At 44.9% G+C, this 19,150-nt stretch overlaps 1 protein-coding gene, 1 long non-coding RNA gene and 1 other non-coding gene across 3 annotated transcripts in view; 2 read left to right on the plus strand and 1 right to left on the minus strand.

Annotated features, from left to right (window-relative positions):
- Positions 1-19,150, plus strand: part of LOC119436144 (annulin) — a 42,232-nt gene that overhangs the window by 17,685 nt on the left and 5,397 nt on the right. Inside the window, exons 4-13 of the mRNA XM_037702906.2 lie at positions 799-937; positions 7,037-7,155; positions 7,392-7,502; positions 8,106-8,280; positions 9,901-10,039; positions 11,457-11,566; positions 12,904-13,069; positions 13,186-13,265; positions 15,940-16,085; positions 17,511-17,655. Coding sequence (XP_037558834.1) covers positions 799-937; positions 7,037-7,155; positions 7,392-7,502; positions 8,106-8,280; positions 9,901-10,039; positions 11,457-11,566; positions 12,904-13,069; positions 13,186-13,265; positions 15,940-16,085; positions 17,511-17,655 — 1,330 coding nt within the window. The remainder of the gene's footprint in view (positions 1-798; positions 938-7,036; positions 7,156-7,391; positions 7,503-8,105; positions 8,281-9,900; positions 10,040-11,456; positions 11,567-12,903; positions 13,070-13,185; positions 13,266-15,939; positions 16,086-17,510; positions 17,656-19,150) is intronic.
- LOC125940054 (uncharacterized) lies at positions 944-5,421 on the minus strand. Its single transcript, XR_007463283.1, has 3 exons — positions 5,242-5,421; positions 4,681-5,054; positions 944-2,810 (listed from the first exon to the last, which is right to left on the minus strand). It is a non-coding gene; the product is annotated as an uncharacterized LOC125940054 (long non-coding RNA).
- LOC119437930 (U2 spliceosomal RNA) lies at positions 18,221-18,407 on the plus strand. Its single transcript, XR_005189586.1, has one exon. It is a non-coding gene; the product is annotated as a U2 spliceosomal RNA (small nuclear RNA).

The raw sequence follows: 19,150 nt of genomic DNA on the forward strand, positions 1-19,150 counted from the left end.
ATATGTCGCCTGAATTTTTCTACCCACAAAATGACACTAATTTAACTTTCGCATAATTTACTGCAATGCATTCTATTTATTGGATAAAATTGGACCTACTGTTTCTTTTTCTGCTTTTTATGCCCTGGGAAAAACGACAAATAAACTGTTTTATTCCCAAAGTGTTTTTCCCCAAGTCCTCACATCCCTATTCACAGCTTCGTTTGGCGCGTCTTGTGGTCTAGCTCCACGTGTACCGTCATCGTCGTCGAACGCTGCCAGGCTAGTGCGTGTGTGACCAAAGCTGATGGGGCTGGTTCGCGTGGTGGCGCTACTGGGGCACCGAAAGGTGCGAGCAAAGGTTGTTTTCCATGTACTACAGACCCATACAGTTAGCTGTAGTCACGCCCACCGTGACAAGGCAGCTGTTGACAAAGGCGGTACGTGTGAGCGGCTCAACTCGTGAGCGTGAATGTTTTCTATACGCGAGCTGAGCCAGGCCGGTAAAATGTAAGAATATCTTTCGCCGGATTCTTTTCCTATTCTGACCCAAAGTTTGCTGCGCTAGGGGAGCTCAGTGTGCGTCATGCACGCTCTGTTCTTCATCTGTCAATCGTCTTTACATCTCCTTACCTATGTGCAGGGTAATCAACTGCACTTCACTTGGTTAACGTCCCTGCCCTTCTTTGCCAATCTTCTCCTTCTTCCTTGTTGAATATGTTGATGGACCATCATGTGGCATTTTTGACTAGCACTTGATGAGAATGGTCCGAATTACCTTGAGACACAACAGCCCTGTCGCCGCTTTCTCTTCGCCAGGTTATGACGCCATCGACGTGCATCGTTGGAGCGTGGATTATGGATGTCGACACCAAGATGCGTAACGTCGTGGAATCCGTGGGGGCCCGTTTTACTTATCCGGACCCTATCTTTATTCTCTTCAACCCGTGGAACAAAGGTGTTACATGTATTAGAGTGACACTTTTCTATGGAGTACGATGTTACACAACGTCTCCAGCTGGACAAGTTAGACCCCTTATTAGAGCACTGCACGGGCCTGATTTTTCGGCCCGAACCCGGCCCGGGCCCGCTTTACGAGGCCCGAGCTCAGCCCGGGCCCGTAATACAAAGCCCGAGCCCGGCCCGGGCCCGGGCGTACATGACCGAGACCAGCCCGGGCGTTCATTACTAAGCTTAGCTAGGGCCCGCGTGTGCATGACCAGGCCCGGCCTGTAGGAAAAAAATTCTTTATTGTTTACTTACAGATTGCACCGTATCTGTCAGCCTCACCTTCTCGAGGTTTAATCAGCGGCAGTATATAAGCAATAAAAGGCCGAAGTCTTTGTTTTTCCCACGGAAACATCAGTAATCCGGCCAATTGCCTGTGCAGCTATTTTCCCGCTGGTGCGCAAGCACTCACCTTGATTTGTACGATATCGTTCTATGATGTCATTTAGCATGGAAATATACAGGGTGTTTCATTTTAGCTAAACCAAAATTTTAAAGATTGCCTGTGGCAGATAGCACAATTATAATCCTTGATCTAAACTACTCGATGAGGCGGCCATTACTTCCAAGAGAAATCAAAACGCCTAATTGAAGAATCAACATAATTACGCTAATTAACTTTTAAATTAATTATTTTACGGTACATCTTTCAATCTACGAATTATCGCCGCCGAGTTCGCAAGGCATATGCACTTGGAACGAATTCTCAGGACTGAACCAGTTTCGAGATATTAATTTTCAAAGTGTCCAACGAAATCAATCAGATCAAATCAATTTATTCTTTAGTTTACATTCTGGACGGTCATTTTGGACTAAAAGCTACATATGTAGCTTGACGTGACCCAAAAGACCAGGCAAGGCAATAGTACAGCAAACAGTGTGCGCACATGCACAATAATTCCCATATATTTCCAGCTCTCGCTGGTATTCCTCATAGAAGAAATAGCTATGAACGGAAAGACAAAAAATATTTCCGTCACGGCGAGTTAACAGAATCGGAAAAAGTTTTAACAGAATGCATTTTAAACAACACTACAATAACAATACTAGCTATACAAAACAATGCAACACCAGCTATACAACATAGCATGAGACTGAATTTTACAAGATTAACATTTCGTAAGAAAACGAAACAGGATGTACATTACATACTCAGAACCATCCACAAAGACGGAATAATAATCACATCAGATACATTACAAGCGAACAAAGTAGTAGCTGAGTTCTTTCTTACTGAAATTATCGACATTTTTTTATTTGTTCAAAGTGAATGGTAGGTTATGTATTAACGACTGATGCTTATAGAGTGTGCTGAAGTATGGAATAGACCATATCTCAGGATTTCTTGTGTTCGCATTAATGCGACGACGCTCTAAGGAGGCTAGTAGTTTTAGTAGTTCCAAGCTAATTCTGACATGGATGACCTAATGAATGGTCAGAGCGCCTAATTGAATATTTAACATAATTACGCTAATTAACTTTTTAATAAATTATTTTACTGCGCATCTTTCAATCTACGAATTATAGCCGCTGAGTTCTCAAGGCGTATTCACTTGGAACGAATTATCAGGACTGAACCAGTTTCGAGATATTAATTTTCAATGTGTCCAACGAAATGCATGGGCGTTCCAGTTAACTTTTTGAGGAAAACGCTGTTTTATGCATTGAAGCACAAGGGTAACTGGCCTTAGCGCTAAAATAATGCAATAGTATCGACACTGGTAATACTGCAATCGCAAAAGCGGTAACATGGAAATGGTTTGAGGAGTGGTTCTATGTATAATTTATAAGTGTCCGACGAAATGCATGGGCGTTCCAGTTAACTTTTTGAGGAAAACGCTGTTTTATGCATTGAAGCACAAGGGTCACTGGCCTTAGCGCTAAAATAATGCAATAGTATCGACACTGGTAATACTGCAATCGCAAAAGCGGTAACATGGAAATGGTTTGAGGAGTGGTTCTATGTATAATTTATAAGTGTCTGACGAAATGCATGGGCGTTCCAGTTACCTTTTTGAGGAAAACGCTGTTTTATGCATTGCAACACAAGGGTCACTGGCCTTAGCGCTAAAATAATGCAATAGTATCGACACTGGTAATAGTGCAATCGCAAAAGCGGTAACATGGAAATGGTTTGAGGAGTGGTTCTATGTATAATTTATAAGTGTCTGACGAAATGCATGGGCGTTCCAGTTACCTTTTTGAGGAAAACGCTGTTTTATGCATTGCAACACAAGGGTCACTGGCCTTAGCGCTAAAATAATGCAATAGCATCGACACTGGTAATAGTGCAATCGCAAAAGCGGTAACATGGAAATGGTTTGAGGAGTGGTTCTATGTATAATTTATAAGTGTCTGACGAAATGCATGGGCGTTCCAGTTACCTTTTTGAGGAAAACGCTGTTTTATGCATTGCAACACAAGGGTCACTGGCCTTAGCGCTAAAATAATGCAATAGCATCGACACTGGTAATAGTGCAATCGCAAAAGCGGTAACATGGAAATGGTTTGAGGAGTGGTTCTATGTATAATTTATAAGTGTCTGACGAAATGCATGGGCGTTCCAGTTACCTTTTTGAGGAAAACGCTGTTTTATGCATTGCAACACAAGGGTCACTGGCCTTAGCGCTAAAATAATGCAATAGCATCGACACTGGTAATAGTGCAATCGCAAAAGCGGTAACATGGAAATGGTTTGAGGAGTGGTTCTATGTATAATTTATAAGTGTCTGACGAAATGCATGGGCGTTCCAGTTACCTTTTTGAGGAAAACGCTGTTTTATGCATTGCAACACAAGGGTAACTGGCCTTAGCGCTAAAATAATGCAATAGTATCGACACTGGTAATACTGCAATCGCAAAAGCGGTAACATGGAAATGGTTTGAGGAGTGGTTCTATGTATAATTTATAAGTGTCTGACGAAATGCATGGGCGTTCCAGTTACCTTTTTGAGGAAAACGCTGTTTTATGCATTGCAACACAAGGGTCACTGGCCTTAGCGCTAAAATAATGCAATAGCATCGACACTGGTAATAGTGCAATCGCAAAAGCGGTAACATGGAAATGGTTTGAGGAGTGGTTCTATGTATAATTTATAAGTGTCTGACGAAATGCATGGGCGTTCCAGTTACCTTTTTGAGGAAAACGCTGTTTTATGCATTGCAACACAAGGGTCACTGGCCTTAGCGCTAAAATAATGCAATAGCATCGACACTGGTAATAGTGCAATCGCAAAAGCGGTAACATGGAAATGGTTTGAGGAGTGGTTCTATGTATAATTTATAAGTGTCTGACGAAATGCATGGGCGTTCCAGTTACCTTTTTGAGGAAAACGCTGTTTTATGCATTGCAACACAAGGGTCACTGGCCTTAGCGCTAAAATAATGCAATAGCATCGACACTGGTAATAGTGCAATCGCAAAAGCGGTAACATGGAAATGGTTTGAGGAGTGGTTCTATGTATAATTTATAAGTGTCTGACGAAATGCATGGGCGTTCCAGTTACCTTTTTGAGGAAAACGCTGTTTTATGCATTGCAACACAAGGGTCACTGGCCTTAGCGCTAAAATAATGCAATAGCATCGACACTGGTAATAGTGCAATCGCAAAAGCGGTAACATGGAAATGGTTTGAGGAGTGGTTCTATGTATAATTTATAAGTGTCTGACGAAATGCATGGGCGTTCCAGTTACCTTTTTGAGGAAAACGCTGTTTTATGCATTGAAGCACAAGGGTAACTGGCCTTAGCGCTAAAATAATGCAATAGTATCGACACTGGTAATACTGCAATCGCAAAAGCGGTAACATGGAAATGGTTTGAGGAGTGGTTCTATGTATAATTTATAAGTGTCTGACGAAATGCATGGGCGTTCCAGTTACCTTTTTGAGGAAAACGCTGTTTTATGCATTGAAGCACAAGGGTAACTGGCCTTAGCGCTAAAATAATGCAATAGTATCGACACTGGTAATACTGCAATCGCAAAAGCGGTAACATGGAAATGGTTTGAGGAGTGGTTCTATGTATAATTTATAAGTGTCTGACGAAATGCATGGGCGTTCCAGTTACCTTTTTGAGGAAAACGCTGTTTTATGCATTGCAACACAAGGGTCACTGGCCTTAGCGCTAAAATAATGCAATAGTATCGACACTGGTAATAGTGCAATCGCAAAAGCGGTAACATGAAAATGGTTTGAGGAGTGGTTCTTTGTATAATTTATAAGTGTCTGACGAAATGCATGGGCGTTCCAGTTACCTTTTTGAGGAAAACGCTGTTTTATGCATTGAAGCACAAGGGTAACTGGCCTTAGCGCTAAAATAATGCAATAGTATCGACACTGGTAATACTGCAATCGCAAAAGCGGTAACATGGAAATGGTTTGAGGAGTGGTTCTATGTATAATTTATAATTGTCTGACGAAATGCATGGGCGTTCCAGTTACCTTTTTGAGGAAAACGCTGTTTTATGCATTGAAGCACAAGGGTCACTGGCCTTAGCGCTAAAATAATGCAATAGCATCGACACTGGTAATAGTGCAATCGCAAAAGCGGTAACATGGTAATGGTTTGAGGAGTGGCTCTTTGTATAATTTATTTTTCCTTACGCGGAACCAATGTTCGTTTTTGCGGAAAAGAAAAAAAATTAGCGTAGCTTGCACTGGCGGCGCAATGCTAAAGAGATAGCGGAGCTGATGGGCACGTAGCTAGTCCGGGCTTTTGGGCTAGGCCAAGCACTACCAAGTCATCCCCAGCATTTCCCAGAATTTATTTATTATTGATTGATTATCGATTAGCTATTGATTGGCTATCGATTGGCTGTCGCAAGGTATTGGCCACGTATTTGGGCTAGGCTAAGCACTAGGCTAGGCTAAGCGCAGTCGAGGTCAGCAGAAAACCAGATTCCCGGGATGATGAAGTTAGGAAATTTGCAGGCGCAAGCTGGAATACGTTAGCGCAAGAAAGGGGTAATTGGAGATCGCAGGGAGAGGCCTTCGTCCTGCAGTGGACATAAAATATAGGCTGATGATTATGATGATGATGAAGCACTACCAAGTCTTCCGCAGCATTTTCGGGAATTTATTGATTATTGATCGATTATTGACTAGCTATTGATTGGCTATTAATTGCCTATCGATGACTGATTAAGTTTAAGTAGTCCCCACCATTCTTAGCTAGACTTAGCCAGGCTCAGCTAGTTAAGAAATTCGCAGGCGCAAATTGGAATCAGCTAGCACAAGACAGGGTTAATTGGAGTTCGCTGGGAGAGGCCTTCGTCCTGCAGTGGACATAAATATAGGCTGATGATGATGATGACAGTCATCTTGCACGTGTCACATCAGCTTGGCACAGAATGCATTGAACCATGCAATACATAACGGGCGCGTGTGCTCGAAGGCCTACTTAGGCCCTTCAATGAGCGGGCCCGAGTTTGGCCCGGGCCCGTGGCTTCAAGCCCGAGTCGGGCCCGGGCCCGCGGCCTCAAGCCCGAGCCCGGCCCGGGCCCGCGGCTTTAAGCCCGGGCCGGGCCCGTGCAGTGCTCTACCCCTTATCACATAGCCTGCAAGTACATAGCCTGCTAACAAATTGTTAACATAGGTCTCTCTTGTCACGGATACAGTATTTTACGTATATCAGTGAGCTTTATGAAACACAAGTCGTAACAATGGTCCCAGTCAGCAGTAAAATAACACCGTCGTGACGCAGTTGTTAGGACATGCTAGGAATTGTTATTTAAGCCTCATACATAACGTGCCTTGTCAATTTTACGTAAGAACTGCTTATAGCGCGTGTCTAGAAAGTGCGCTACTTTAACACCGTGTGTCCACCGGAAGGGTATAAAAATGTAGCACTCGGTCCTAGCAGTGCTTTGGAAAACATATAGCAAACTTTCAGTTTAACTTTTAAGGAACAGCAGTACATCTCCGCGAAAGAAAGTGAATGAAATTTCAGGCACGCAAAGAGCTGGAAGGGATTCACTACACAACGATACACGATAAAAGAGGCAAAACAAGCTATGGCTGTGTGTTGTTTATTTCTTGCTTTATGTGCAGATGACACTGTATACATGGAGAACGCCGAAGGGAGGTTTGAGTACGTGCTTGCTCACAGCGGCATCATCTGGCGTGGAACCTATAATAACATGAAGCCAAGCCCCTGGAAATACGGCCATGTGAGTGGACCCTACGACAAGAGACATCATAAGTGTCCCCGAGCTCGCGCATCCAAAATCTTTGTATCGATGAGAAAAGTGAGCCCTCTTCGGAATAATACAGAAACCGGTACTAAAAGGAATTAATAGTGGTCCTTACTTTTCCCCGCAACAGCAACTCTTGAAACAATACTTGAGTGGTTCTAAAAACAACGGTGAAATCACACAGCTCTAACAACGCTCGTTGCTTATTGCAGTTCGAAGAGAATGTCCTGGAGTGCTGTCTTTATTTACTGAGACGCGTCGGCAGCCTTCCTTTGCAAGCGTGTGGAAATCCTGTGCTTGTTGCTCGCCACATTTCTGCCGTGGTGAGTATTTTTGCCTGTGCATCAAGTTTTGAACACTGTCCAACCCAAAAACATCTATACTCAAAAGGGCTGTTATTTTACTGATTAAAAATGTTTCACTCACGTTTTAAAGCTTTTTGACTTAATTAGACTGCAAGGTTCTCAAAGCATCGGCACTGTAATCGCTTTTACGCGTCGGTGCATAACTACGCCAACGAAACTGCGATTTGTAGGCCTAATAGGATACCTGAGACTTGGGTATATTGCCATTTTTCCAGACACCGCGGAGGCGTCCATAGCGTCTTGCTGATGAATGCGATGTCGTAAGTTTGATTCCGGGTGGAACCTGCTGCTGATTGATATGAAAGAAATTAAAACATACGACTAATCAGGAATTTCTGCTTTCATCCTGATGTTCCACTTACCACTGTGGTGGCCCTCATGAACCATTACGAAGGTTGGAGGGGCAAATATTGGCGTGACATTTGTTTTAGTCGTAAGTGCGAATATGAGAAGTCTCAGCTGGTGTAAGAACGCTAGCCCTCATTCAAAGGTTCGTCGTCGGTACCGATTGAATGACCATCATGCGTGATGAAAAACACTTAATACCGCCCGCTGTCGCAGGTGAACTCATCAGATGACCAGGGTGTACTCGCGGGAAATTGGACCACAAACTTCGCTGGCGGCGTCCCTCCGGTCTCCTGGACTGGCAGCCACCCGATCCTCCAACAGTACTTCAAGACCAAAAAGCCTGTAAAATTCGGACAGTGCTGGGTCTTCGCCGGTGTCACTACCGCTGGTGAGGCGCACATTCGGTCTCGCGTAGGCGACGGCACATGTTGTTTGAAGGCACGGAGGAGTTGTACTCGCAAAAATAAAGTTCTCAGCCGCATCCCAAATGAATCGCGCAGTCGTCGGCCATCGTGTAGAAGGCTTCTGGTATTGGCAGGCCTCCATTTATTTACTTTCATCGTACCATCTAGAGCTATCCAGGAGACCATGCCACTATCCTTCACTATGCTTCACTATGTAAGATTGGACACTTTCTTGCACTGCGTCGCCCGCGCGCCGGAGCGTAATCCGCATGTGAATAAAAACTGAAATGTGCGTTGGAGAGAAACAGCGCGCCTAACAGCATGAGCCTCACGCGTATCATTCATGCGGACACTATGTGGCGCTGCCACTTGTAGAAGCATCTTTAGATAGACGGATTTACAATATTTACGGATTGGCTATTGAAGCAAGGCAAACATTGTGGCTGACCATGATTGCTTGGAACATGGAACTGTTTACCACCTCCTAGAAACTAGAGGCCTGAGCGTGGGAGTCATCAATGGAAATTCGTCCTGTCCGTCCAAGCAGTGGACCGTGCTGAGGTGTTCCTGTCCCCGCCAGCGGTAATTTGGCGCAGCGGTTTATTTACTTATTTATTTTTCGCATTTCATGCCTAACAGTATAGTAAATAAACAGAGTATAGAGCAACCGAGTGATAATTTTTTTAAAGAAAGACTTCCCGGCTGCCTCGGAATGGAAACCCGTTTGTATCTTTGTTGCCAGCGTACACGTCACTGAAAGCTACATGCAAGCCCATTTCTTATACTGCAGTGCGCGTACCCAGTCTCAAGTTCTGTATGAGAATGATAGTTTGCAGTGTGCTGTTGTCATGAGAAGACAGGCTAAAAGAGGCCGCGCACTGATGAATTAAGAACTATATAGGGCGTTTCATTTTAGCTGCACCAAATTTTACAAATGACCTGTGGCAGATAGCACAATTATAACCCTTGATCTTCCACGAGAAATCAAAATGCCTAATTTTATAATTAACATAATTACACTAATTAATTATTTTAGGCACATTTTTCACTCTACGAATTTTAGCCGCTGAGGTCGCAAGGCGCATTCACTTGGAACGAATTCTCAGGACTGAACCAGTTTCGTGATATTAATTTTCAAAGTGTCCGACAAAATGCATGAGTGTTCCAGTTAACTTTTTGAGGAAAACGCCGTTTTATGCATTGAAGCACAAAAGTAACTGGAACACCAATGCATTTTGTCGGACACTTTCACATCGGCTATAGTTCGTAGACTCAGTGGCTATAATTCATAGATTGAAAGATGAGCCGTAAAATAATGAATTAACAAGTTAATTAGCGTAATCATATTAATTATTCGATTAGGCGTTCTGATTTCTCGTGGAATTAATGGCCGCCTCATCGAGTAGTTTAGAACAAGGGTTATAATTGTGCTATCTGCCACAGGCAATTTTAAAAATTTGGTGCAGCTAAAATGAAACACCCTGTGTAGTTGTGAATTCTTAACAGCTACTCTATCGTACGAGATGCCATAATGTCAGAAAGCAAAAAAAAAGGCATAATGCAAAGCAAATCATTTATAATCTGTATCGTGCTCATCCGTGCAGTTTGCCGGGCACTCGGCATTCCAGCGAGAACGGTGACCAACTACTACTCAGCGCACGACACTCAGGGTAGCGCGACAGTGGACCAGTTCTACGACGAGAATGCCAAACCCGTGGAGAAACTCAATACTGACTCAATCTGGTGAGAATCCACCACGTTACCCTCAACACCTTGCATAACGTCCCTCTGTCTCAAGACGCGAACGTCAGTTGCGCAAGGAGCAAGTGACAGTTCGAGTCTTTGTTGCCAGGACAACGAGAGAACATGAACACACACCTGCAGGCACAAAATGGTGAACGTAAGCACCAAAGTAAGAAAAAAATATCTAATTATGTGTAGGCAAGCTCGGAACCGTCAGTAGTCCTAAATAGTAAAATTACTGAAAATTATCTCGCCGTAATTCGTGTTTGTTTCCGGAATCAAAAGCCTTTTATTTAAGGTCGCGACTGAAATGGGATAGTTTCCGCGCTTGTCTCATATGCCCCCCCTATCCCTGTTATAGCGAGATTCCTCTTAGCCTGTTAAAGACAGGATGAAACAAAGCTAACGAATACGTTGTGTCGCATAGGGCATCCTTTCTACCGCATCCAAAAATACTATGCTTATAGTATGTTTAAAAAATACTATGTTTATATGTTTTATGTTTTAGTTTATGTTTATATTTTATAGAACGCATCCTGTTGACGTATACGGAACACAAAACTGGACACTGACATCGCAAGCTCTCACAATTTATTCGCCTCCAGTGGTTTACAAAAGTGCTGGCATTTTGGTGTTACTATCTAAAAATCGACTAGCCGCAAAAAGGTTGCCTCCACTGTCTCACTCCGATCCACCGACTTGTCCGACGCTTCACAACGAACAAGAATATTGTCATAGTGGCAGCGGTGCATTGTTCTTGTGTAAAATGTTGGATTCTATTTCTGCCCTTTTAAAACAGCCAGAAACTATGGTGAGAAGCTGGGGTTGTGTTATGTATCGATTATTTATCTTCCATTCTTTTTTGTTGTATTTCATTGGCTGGCATGTCCACGTGTTCATGAACAGAATCGTAAAGAAAAGAATCTTTACATACTACGTGCCCACAGAAGGCTATATGAATTAGATAAAGAAATCTCTCTGTTAAACTTCACATAAAAAACAACAGCGAAAAAGCTTTTTTTTTGTCACTATGTGCCTTGAGATCAGTGCATGTATTTTATCATGTAAGCAGCAGAAAGCATCATTTATTTATTAAGGTGCGTGAAGAGACGCATTCGGATGCGTGTTAATGCGCTAACGTTATTCGTTGTTTCAAGCCAACGAGCCGCCCGTCAGAACGTCAGTGAATTGGTGTCTATCCATTTTCTTCGTGGTTACTGTCTTGATGTACGTAACTATCTAGAGACTACACTTTTTCTACGTGCATCTGCAGAAGCTGGCCACTGCCCTGAGCTCAGACACCGAATGACATGTGTGTTCGAATTGCGAATTTTTGTTCCTCTGTACATGGGCTTTCTCGCTTTCTGTACTCACTTTCTCGTTTCGCTTCATTTATGGTGTTTTCAATGCCGCATAGGAACTTCCACGTGTGGAACGAAGTTTGGATGAGGCGACCAGATCTTGGCAAAGCGGAGGAATACGACGGTTGGCAGGTCATCGATGCTACACCACAGGAAATGTCCGGAGGTAAACTACGATCGCGATCCAACATCCTTTAACGCCTCCCTCAAAGCATATTCAGCAATAATTACCCATAGTGTTATTTCCGCTAAATTTAGTGGTTTTCTGAAGCACTTGAAGGAAGCAATGTTATTTTGTGAGGTTTTGAAGTGGTTTTATGTACATATTAACTACGTTATGACGATAAAACCGTTAAAACGATTTGTAATTTCTTTATACTTGCCAATGTTCCTGGGCCCCGTATTTACAAAAAAAAAAAAGAACACCTGACGTTAAATTGTTCGTAAGAGAAAATTCTAGCCAATCATGACGCTGGACACATTATGGGTGAAAGCGAGCGGCCAATGGCAAACAGCAGTTACGACAGAAAAGTTTTTGTGAATTCGGCGCCTGATGTCGCGTACATGGACGCGGTTTAGCTGGGTCCTCTTTCAGATAAGAAGCAGTGTTATCATCGTAATCATAGAAGGATACTTGTTTCTCAACTTCGTTCCTATATATGACAATGTATTCTTTGAACAAGAGCTCCAACAGATCACCGCTATATTCAAAAGCGTGCCCTAACGGAAATTTATCTATATTGTAGAACACTATAGTTCTAACTTAAGGAACGACCGCCCGTGAATTAAAAAAGAGAGAAAGAAAACGAATCAGTAAAGAATGGCCAATGGGTGCAAGGACATACCGTGGTGGTGGTGGTGAGAAGCTTTTACTACACAATAAAGAGAGGTGTCGACCCCCTAGTGGGAACCCACATACTAGGTTGTGTCCCTAGTACGGGGCCCCATTGATCGAAGCCGCCGTCCTGGCTCTCTGGACTAAATGCTCCTAAACATTTAGTTGCCATCTTCAAACCAATGTGGATGCAGGTATCACGAGAAATGTCGTGCAAGCAGCGATCAGACGAAAAAGGCCCCGCACGAATACACTCCAGCGTATACACGATTGGCTGAGGCTAGTTCACACAGTGCTGGGATCAACTATTCGGAAGGAGTATAAGCGGAATGCAGCATTGGATATATATGGAGCGAGGCGGAGCGAAACTATTCAAGTTGATTTAAGGTCAAGCGGAGGTCAGAGATTGCAACACTTTTTTCTGCCTTGTTGCCGAAGCTCCCAATAACGCGCAGGAGCTCGATATAAAGCACAGGGTATTTATTACGAAAAGAACCTAGCAAAAAAAGCTTATAATTTGAGTACTGCGTATGTTTCTCCAATGAAATAATTTTATAATGGCAATTAAATGGAAATCATGAGTGATCGAGTATGATGTATTTCAAGGTGCTCAGAGCGTTGTGAAGATTCCCCCTCCCTCCCCCTTAACCCCCTTTTTTCCCTTTCAGGTATTTTCGCTTGCGGACCGTCAAGTGTGAAGGCCATCAAGAGTGGAGAGCTTGCTAAGCCATATGACTGCACTTTTGTGTTTTCCGAAGTGAACGCAGATCAGATTTACTGGCGCTACGACAGTCCGAGGAAACCCCTTAAGATGCTTAGGAAGAGCACAGAGAAGTGAGTGGTTCAGATTTCGCGTAAAAAACGCGTCTCATTGAAATCCAAGGCACTCAATGCTCTGTACCGCAACTGTCGGTGTAGTGCATCGTATGTCTGCTTTCCCTTGCTTTCAGAGTCGGGATGTTAATAAGCACCAAGACCGTGGGCCGCTGGGAGAGGGAAGACATTACCATGGAATACAAGTTCTCGGAGGGTACGTGCATATCGAAATCGATTGTTAGATTATCTGCACAGCGCTGACTGGCATTCACTGAGAAGGAGGGCAATATGAAAACAAGTATAGATACATGAGTTACATATATAGAAGAAGCATAACCGCGGCACAATTATGGAAATTTTCAGCAGCTTGTGGGAAGATCATGAGTGATCGCGAATCGCGTCGCATAGTCTGTAGCAACGCCGACCCATCTGTTTCCTGAGATAGATGGGTCACCGTTCGCTTGACGTTGGACATATTGTTATGAGCCATGCACCTATCCTGCGGACAAAATAGCAGTAGCATTGCAGACAAGAAAGATAACGAGCTGTACCCCGCACCTTCACCAAAGATGTTACGGGGAGATGTCGAAAAGGGTTTATATACAATATTTACAAAGTGACAGCGAGTGGCACCACAACAAAAAAGATAGCGGGCCGGGATACAGCTCGTCCTCTTTCTCGTCTGCTATGCTACTGCTATTTCGTCCGCAGGATAAGTGCATGGCTCATAACAATATGTCCAACGTCAAGATTGGCTTGCATCTGCTCTTAAAAACAGGTTTAACGTAAAAGCACTTTTGTGAATACACACGCTGGTCCCGTTTTCAGAAGGAAGTTCTTACTCTAGAATCGCCCCTAAGAACATTTTCCAGGCAAACCTCATGCTGGACATATTGGTGAAAGCGGTCAGCCAATGGCAAAGAGCATTTAAGAAAAAAAAAAAGCTTAGTGAATTCGGCCCCTGGTCCAACTCAACAAAATCTTTAAAGTGAATCTTCCCAATCAAGGAAGCGGTGCTTTATGTCTAGTTCAAGCGCCGCACTTCTTGGACTAAGCTTAACTCTTCCGGATATGCTGTTCCTTGAGAAATCGGAATTGTATTTTAGCTGCAGAGACTTTTGTTGTGACATATACAATTTCGCGCCATAAGGAACGCGTTGCGGCTCGAGGTGGCGTTTGGACAAGGAATCCACCAAGCCCATCGACGAGTACGTCCAGAGTAGGAATAAGGAAAAATGGTTTAATTTACATTATGTACATTGGCGCCTGGTACGGAAGCTAACTCCTTCAGGAGCATAGTAAACGTCTGAGTTCGCATCAGGACACGTCAGAACTACCCACTGAACCACACGTCCCCGCTTTTAAACCTTTCGTCTTTCCTAGGAGATTCGACTGGGGAATCTGCTGACCTTGGTGCGGCTAATCAGATGGGTTGTATTGTTCACAGAACTCCGTCTCTAATGTTGCATCCTCGCCCTCGCATTTACTGCAACTCCGTGGCCATCTGGGAAACCGAAATCATCGCCATTCCCACGGTAGTAATTCCTCGAAGTTGGCCTCTCGCCTCAATCCGTGGCATCTCCGTGACGGTCAGCTTGTCATGGTCGGTGTCGGGCGCTGTCGCCGTCTGGGCGACGCTGATGAAAGGGGCTGCTTCGTGGGAAAGGTCCAAGGTATACGCGGGTCTAGGTTGAGACGTAACAAACGGCTATCATGGTAACTGCTGTCTTTTAAAGCGAAGCTTTCTATGTCTCACTGATTCGTCCGTGAGTACCGAAAACGCACTGCAGGAAAGCCAACTTACACGATGGAACTATCTGCGCACACACTAGAAGAACGGCTGCGCATATGCGCATACAATAGAATAACGGCGCACGACATACGTATCGTAGAACACTACAGTTTACATTCGCAGTTGGGCCGATAAGCACAATGGGAACTGCAACGCCACGCTACCCAGACGAACTGTATAGTATATCTACATTGCATCACGTGCGTCACGCAATGCATTCCCGGCCGTCACCATGGGCAGGCCGCTGGTGCAGCGCACAGCAGAAGAGGCTGCCGTACGCGAACGTAAGCGCGAGCGCGATCGTGCCCGTGAGGCCGATCCCGTGTATAGGCAACGGCAGAGCCTCTGACCGTCTACCACAGCGATCACAAGGCAATACTGTGCAAGTGTAGAGTCGTCCGTGAAAGTGTGAGTGTGTGCGTGTAATCAACGGCTACATGATCTAAAATAAAGAATATGCAACTTAACGAAATGTGTCTTCATTCAACTTCAACGTTCAAAAAATACAATCCTAATCAAGCAATCAAATCACATATGCATCGCATCGGGTCGCTCAGCATTTCTTGGGATCGTTGCATGGTCGTTGGCTTTGGACTTTGACTTTGATTCAGTTCGCATGGGAGAAAGCTCGCGTTCAACCATATTTCTGTAAGAAAGGGGCTTTGATTTCTTTTCTCGTCAATGTGCTCTTCATTTCGCATTCGTAAAACAGCTGAAATTTCATTTTAAACTACTGGCTATGTTTAGTTTGGCAAGTGTGACCACTGAATTAAACCTTGTTAAATAAAATCCACTTGCCCCTTCATTTTTCGCTTTCTCGATTTCGCTTCCCTCCTACCACCTATTTCTTCGCCTATATCAGCCACACTCGACAGTGGGTGCGCGCCATATTTGAGGAACAATAACAGTGCTTACACAATATCCTACCTTCCTCGAGCTTTCTTTCTTGGGTAGTCGTTAGTAGCGAGGACCCAACAACTACAACAAGCACTTGGACCGATCGCTTCCATTCATAGTAGAAACTACTGTTTAATTAACGTTTCTGAGAGTACATTTTACTTGCAACTCATTGAACTGCCATGTTCTCATTGCCCAGGTACCCAAGAAGAAAGGGACGTGGTTCTGAAGGCTCTGAGGGAAAACAACCATGCATACTCTCGGTTCTACCTCAACGACTCTATGGACGACGTGCAATTCATCATCGATCCTATCAAGGAAGTGCTTGTGGGATCCTCGATAGTGGTACGTCAAGCTGCAGCGCCACGTGAACAGTGCAAAATGAGCATTAGCGAGGCGAGGTTGCGCGGAGAGCAGTACGTAAGTAGCACAAAGCAAGTGGCAGGTCCTTGTGATCTGACTACAATGCTAGGACGGGCAACATGTCTACGAGGACACTTCCGTTCCAGCACTTTCGTTGCAGATGGAGAAACATTGGAAAGCCATGCCACGTCGCTTTTCATGCATGTTACAGTAAACGCTGACAGCTCATAATCAAGGGCATTTGGGCACGCGTACATCGTAAAAAACGGCACCCTTATGAGCGCAGGAGCCAGCCGAAAAGCCTTTGAAATATCATTACGGGACAGATTTGTGTCCTAAGATCACGAACTCACCCTTGGAGCACCTTTAACTTTCGCTAGAAGCCCATGCATTGGGCGCTTGTGGGTCGTGTTCACATAAATATTTGATAGGGGCACGTGTGATGTCGCCTTAGCACCGAGACAAAAAAAAAAAAAGAGCATAACCACTAAATGGTGGCTATCACTAGATTGGTGCCTGCACTAGTGTAAATTAGAGCACTGCACGGGCTCGGGCTTACCCGAAAGCCCGGGTCCGGCCCGGCCCGTGGGCCGGGCCGGGCCGGGTAGAGGAGTTTTTTCACGGGCTCGGGGCGGGCTCGGGCACGGCGTGTGCTTTTTGACCCGGGCCCGGGCCGGGCTCGTTTTTTTTTTTGACGCGGGCCCGGGCCGGGCTCGGGCTTTCTGCGAGGTATTCTCGGGCTTCTCAACTCTAGAAAGCATGTATTTTTCGGTCTCGGGCCGGGTTCGGGCCGGTTTCGAGTCGGGCTCGGGCCGGGCTCGGGCTTAAGGTAAAGGGGTGGCGGGCCGGGCCGGGTGGGTAACGTAGATTATTTCCGGGCCCGGGCCCGGGCCGGGCCCGGGTCTCGCCATAGAAGTTTTGATCGGGCTTGGGCGGGCCGCCCAATGTAAAAACGGGCCCGGGCCGGGCCCGGGCCGCAAAAATCGGCCCGTGCAGTGCTCTAGTGTAAATTAAGAACAGTGAATTGCTTCCCGGCGCATAATCATTGGCAAACATTTCGAAACCATCGTGCAAGCCGTCGTGCACATGCACGACGGCTTACACAAAGCAAATTTACGTAGATTTACAAGTATTTCAAGTATTTACAAGTATTTACAAGTATTTCAATCATATTATGTAAAAAAGTAATCAAGAAGCAAGCGAAAGCAGCATTGCGACTAATTGCTCTAAGCCACGGCGCACAATCGTAGTACTCTACTCATGCGGTCGAGCGGGTTATGCAGTGTAAAATACAAATTGGAAGTGAAAGGGGCGTGAGATGAAATTGAAAGTCATTGTCATTTAGTGCACACTATAGGCAGACGTGGCAAAATGGGTGGAGTGACTGATTACGCGTTCGTGTTCCAGGTCCGGGCTAAAGCTATCAACAAAAGCGCATCTAGGGCCTACCAATGCAAGATCGCTGTCCGCATAGAGACGGTGAACTACACTGGAATGACCAAGAGGGCGCTCAAGCACCAGAATTTCCCGGTCACCCTCAGGCCAAATGCCGGTGAGGGCACATCACACCAAGTTTTCATACATCCGATTCTTTTTAAACGTCTTATTCCTTCAGACAAAAAGCAGTGGTAACAACACTGTTTTCTGGGGTATGAGTACCAAATTCCCTCACGTTTAACCCCATTTTCTCAACATAGAAAAAAATTGTGGGGCCGCAACATTCATATGGGGACGGATTACCAGCGAAGCTGTTTAGGCTGCATACATGGGCTGCATACCATTATGAAATTATACATTTTTTTCATACGGCATCCCACTACGGTGACACGAGCACCGCCGTGGTCACTGCACCTACCATGCACCTGCCGCAACCGCTGCTGCAGCTGCGCCGGCACCTTTGGCGCGCATGATGTTATAACCACAAAAGCGCAGGCCACGTGCACAGGCGCCGTCGCCACAACCGCTGCTGCAGCCGCGCGGGCACCTCCAACGCGCGTGACGTGTTACCACAGGAGTGCAGGCCACGTGCCCAAGCGCTGTCGCCTCCCTTGCCCCCTCTCATTTTTCGTCAAACAGGATTTAAAACAAATAAAGCGCATGAAGGCCTATATATATATATATATATATATATATATATATATATATATATATATTATTTTTCTTGCAACGCCGAACTTATGTGGGTCAATTTGGACCCAAGATATTAAACTGAGTCCTGGAAGTTGGCGGAGTGCTTGAAGCCTGCTGCAACGCCGCCATGGGGCGGCCCGGTATTGCACTAGCACCGGGATTGGTCCTGACCATGCGCCGTGATACGGACGTAAGCCGCTTAAAGTACGCCAGCCCCCTCCCCCAGGGAACGCATGCGGGGGATGTATATAGGGGCTAGAGGTGAACAGCTTCGCTGTAATAAATGGGAAAGACAGGAAGCTTAACCTGAATAAATGTCCGGTTGACTACGTGGTAGCGGGGGAACGGAGAAGGGCAGAAAAGATTAAGATAATGGAAACGAAGGTGGGGAAAGCTAACTGTCCGCGCACAATTACGCAATATTTCTTGTTGTTCAATTTACTTATTCTATCTTTTAATTTATTGCATTTTATTATTTTATCGCAATTTTTTCTACCACCATGGACTTCTCCCATTCACCGTAATGGCAACGAGCGATATTAAGCATGAAATGCTTTTAGCTCCCGTTGTCGGTGACCTTCAAGAGACCTTAAGCCAAAATCCAGACCCGTTATCCGGGCACCAAGACGAGAATGAAACGAGAACATCCGGGCGTCGTTGCGAGAGCAAAACGAGATCATCCGGGAAACCGGTCAAAACAAGAAAATGCGGTATCTGGCCCCCAAACCCCTGTACAGGACCGCATTACATACACTAGTTACTGGACAAACAAGTAACATAAAATATTGCGTCCGATTTCTTTTTAATAGTTGTCCACAATATCACTCAACCTGTAACTTCTAGTACGCTGAAGTCTAATTTGTCATTTCCAATAGCGACGTTCGAAAGGCAGATACAGTGATCACACTTGATTGTGA

The sequence above is a fragment of the Dermacentor silvarum genome, chromosome 1 (genome assembly GCF_013339745.2).
Source record: "Dermacentor silvarum isolate Dsil-2018 chromosome 1, BIME_Dsil_1.4, whole genome shotgun sequence".
NCBI lineage: Eukaryota > Metazoa > Arthropoda > Arachnida > Ixodida > Ixodidae > Dermacentor > Dermacentor silvarum.